Source organism: Papilio xuthus, unplaced genomic scaffold, assembly GCF_000836235.2.
Source record: "Papilio xuthus unplaced genomic scaffold, Pxut_1.1 DF826945.1, whole genome shotgun sequence".
Lineage (NCBI taxonomy): Eukaryota > Metazoa > Arthropoda > Insecta > Lepidoptera > Papilionidae > Papilio > Papilio xuthus.
In genome coordinates this window covers 1566314-1569398 of record NW_013531704.1, presented here as the reverse complement: position 1 = coordinate 1569398, position 3085 = coordinate 1566314, and the positions used below count along the sequence as shown (strand labels likewise).

General features: G+C 28.1%; 1 protein-coding gene across 1 annotated transcript in view; it reads left to right on the top strand.

Moving 5' to 3' along the window:
* The first annotated feature begins 422 nt into the window (after positions 1-422).
* Positions 423-3085, top strand: part of LOC106120947 (farnesyl pyrophosphate synthase-like) — a 5420-nt gene continuing 2757 nt past the window's right edge. The window contains exons 1-4 of the mRNA XM_013316418.1: positions 423-492; positions 1245-1386; positions 1605-1745; positions 2072-2272. Coding sequence (XP_013171872.1) covers positions 446-492; positions 1245-1386; positions 1605-1745; positions 2072-2272 — 531 coding nt within the window. The 5' untranslated portion in view covers positions 423-445. The remainder of the gene's footprint in view (positions 493-1244; positions 1387-1604; positions 1746-2071; positions 2273-3085) is intronic.

Sequence of the window (3085 nt, the reverse complement as noted above, 5' to 3'; positions counted from 1 at the left end):
GTTCCGTATTATGAAATGTCTACAAATACATTGCCGAAACATCATCACAAAACATGTTACCTTTGTTCATTTCTAAGGTAATGAGAGTATTGAAAACATGTTTTTATATATGTGTATCAACAGTTTCAAATGATTGTTCACACCAAAATATGTAATTATCTAAATCGTTTTGTTCAGTTTGATTTTAGATTTAAGACTAAAAGAATTTGGGAATTATTAGAAGGAAAAAAAAGAATGTATAAGTTTTCATCAACTTAAATGAATTTATTTCTTAACTAGAAAATGGTATATAAACTTATTACAGGCAAGAATAACTTATTTAAACAATACTATAAGAATCGTTTGGTCGTGACTCAGTACAAGGAAGTCGTTTAATTTAATATGTGTTTTTAGTAATAAAATATTTTAAATTTATTATTTATCAGAGAAAATAAAGAAAGAAACGATGTTGTCTAAATTTTTTACTAAAAATGTAACTAGAAATGCTTTCTGGTGAGTATATTTTTCAAGTGAATAATGTTATTATTTATTGCATTTTATACAAATTCACGTAAATATTACTGTTATTCTTAAGATGGGTTTACACTTACGAAATAATCTGCATTAAACAATTAACAACTGACGCTCATAGAGTACCGAACTAATTTTGTATGAGGTATAATATTGTACTTAAATGACAGTTGTCATAGTGTAGAACTGTCACGCTCAACGATTAACTGTGAACTGTCGAGTATCGATCTTATTATAAAATTAAATGATGAAATGGGTACTATAATTTAGGTATTATATTTTATAACTTTTTGAATTTATTGCAGTTATTTGGTTATTTAATTAAGAAGAAATCAAATACATTTCTTTTTTGATTATCAACACCATAATTATCTGTTTAATGTATTATTTCTTTATGGTGTTATGAAAGATAAAACGGGAATAGAATGAGACAATTTTATTTTTATTGTAATTGAAAAACTATAATCACGAAGTTTTCGATTGCAAGTTCTATAAGAACAACAATCGAAAATCGAAAAAATTCTTAATCGATTTTACTCAACCCGTATCTAGTGAAATGTCAAATGAATTGTCAAACTAATCTATCTTAAATAAACACACTATAGTTATCGCTTTTATATCGAAGTAAATGAAAGGGATGACACGATGTTAGCTCGTAAGATTATTCGTTAGAATATATGAATGTTAATCATGTTTCTTTTTTATTTATTTTAATCTATTTATTTATTATGCAGGACGAATAAGCTAAATTTCCAATCGCCGAAGATAAAAAATGCAATTGAATCGTTCCCAAATTATTTACCAAGAATTGTAGAAACAACTTTGATTGAAAAAAAATATGCCGACATTAAGTTATTAAAGGAACGTGTTATAAATGTAAGTTAATAAATAATAAAACTAAGTAGAAACAGGTACTACAAATAAGTTTATAAATACATAATTTTAATTAATTTGTTACGTCATTTGCTTGTGTAGTAAAAATGACAAGAAAACACGTAATCAAAGAAAATACCAACCCCGTAATTGTAAACACAATTTTTTTTTAATTTTCATATAATTTATTATAGTTGGTAATTTTATTTGTGATATTATAGATAGCAGAGCATGAAACTCTGGCCAGAGAGCCTATACAAGGTAACCTAACTATATTTGCTTTCGACGCACTGACAGATTCAACAGATTTAAATGAAAAGAAGTTACATCAAATACAAGTTTTAGCTTGGGGTGTAGAGTTAGTAAGTAAATCTCTAAAGTTAAGAATAATTAGCCATCCTTTATTAAACAGCTAGGTGTCGCGACTCCATCTACAGAATTAAAAAAAAAAAACCTAATTAGTATGTGTTCTTACAGACTGTGTTCTTAATCTATGCCAAATTTCAGCAAGATCCGTGCAACCGTTCTGGAGATAGATCTTCAAAAAAATCATCCATCCGTCCATCCATCTAAGTCTCCGTAATTATTTTTATTAAAAGTTAAAATAAAAATTTTAATTCATTGACGTTATTTTTTAATTTAATTACAAAACATTAAAATAAAATAAATCATAAATAATTAATTACAGCTACAAACCTACTACAATATTGGTGACGACATAGAAGACAACGCTAAGACCCGGTCAGGCAAACTTTGCTGGCACCAGTTGCCCGGCGTAGGGCTCATGGCAATCAACGACGCAGATCTAATACGTAGCTTTATTTACGAAATGGTAAAGAACAATATAGAGGAGCCAATTTCATATACAGTGCAAAATTATTTTAATGAGGTAGACACTATTTTTTATTATTTAAATACAATTAATTTATTATAGTTGGTAGTTAATTTTAGTTAAAGAATTAGTTTAGCTGCACAGAGGGGGAACGCTGCCAGTATCTTCGGGACCTGCCTAAAGGGACTCCTTTTAATAACATATTTTAGTGAATTATTCGTTTTTTTTAACATTTTATTTTATATCATAGATTTAAGACTATATGTAATTATAGAAATAAGCATGTATAATAAATTGATATTGTTCAATAATATATGCACGTCGATTGGTATAATTGTGTAGACTTTGTTATTAAATACTATTGCTTTTGAATTAAATAATAGTGAAAGCAATAAGAGAATTAATATCTTTATATATATAATTCTTCTGTGAGTGTGTATGTCACTGAACTTCTCTCAAACGACTGGACCGATTTTGATGAAATTTTTTGTGTGTGTTCAAGGGGATCTGGGAACGGTTTAGATTCACAATTTTGTCAGCTGGACAATGTTTTTTTAATTAATTTTTAATTTATTAGTAGTTGTTGATTTTGGAATGTTTTACATTGGATCCGACAGACGGCGCTACCATCGCAGTGTGAAATTTTAAATAATATTCGAATTTTAGCTTATTAAAAAAAAATTGAAATTTTCAAATTAAAGACGTGTCAGGACAACGTCTGTCGGGTCCGCTAGTATTTTATATATTTCAAGACGCCTTGATTTCTTCTGCCACTTCCATTTTTACTTCTTTATTGTGTAATTATGTGGATAAAGAAGAGAAGAGAAGAGAAGAGAAGAGAAGAGAAGAGAAGAGAAGAGAAGAGAAGAG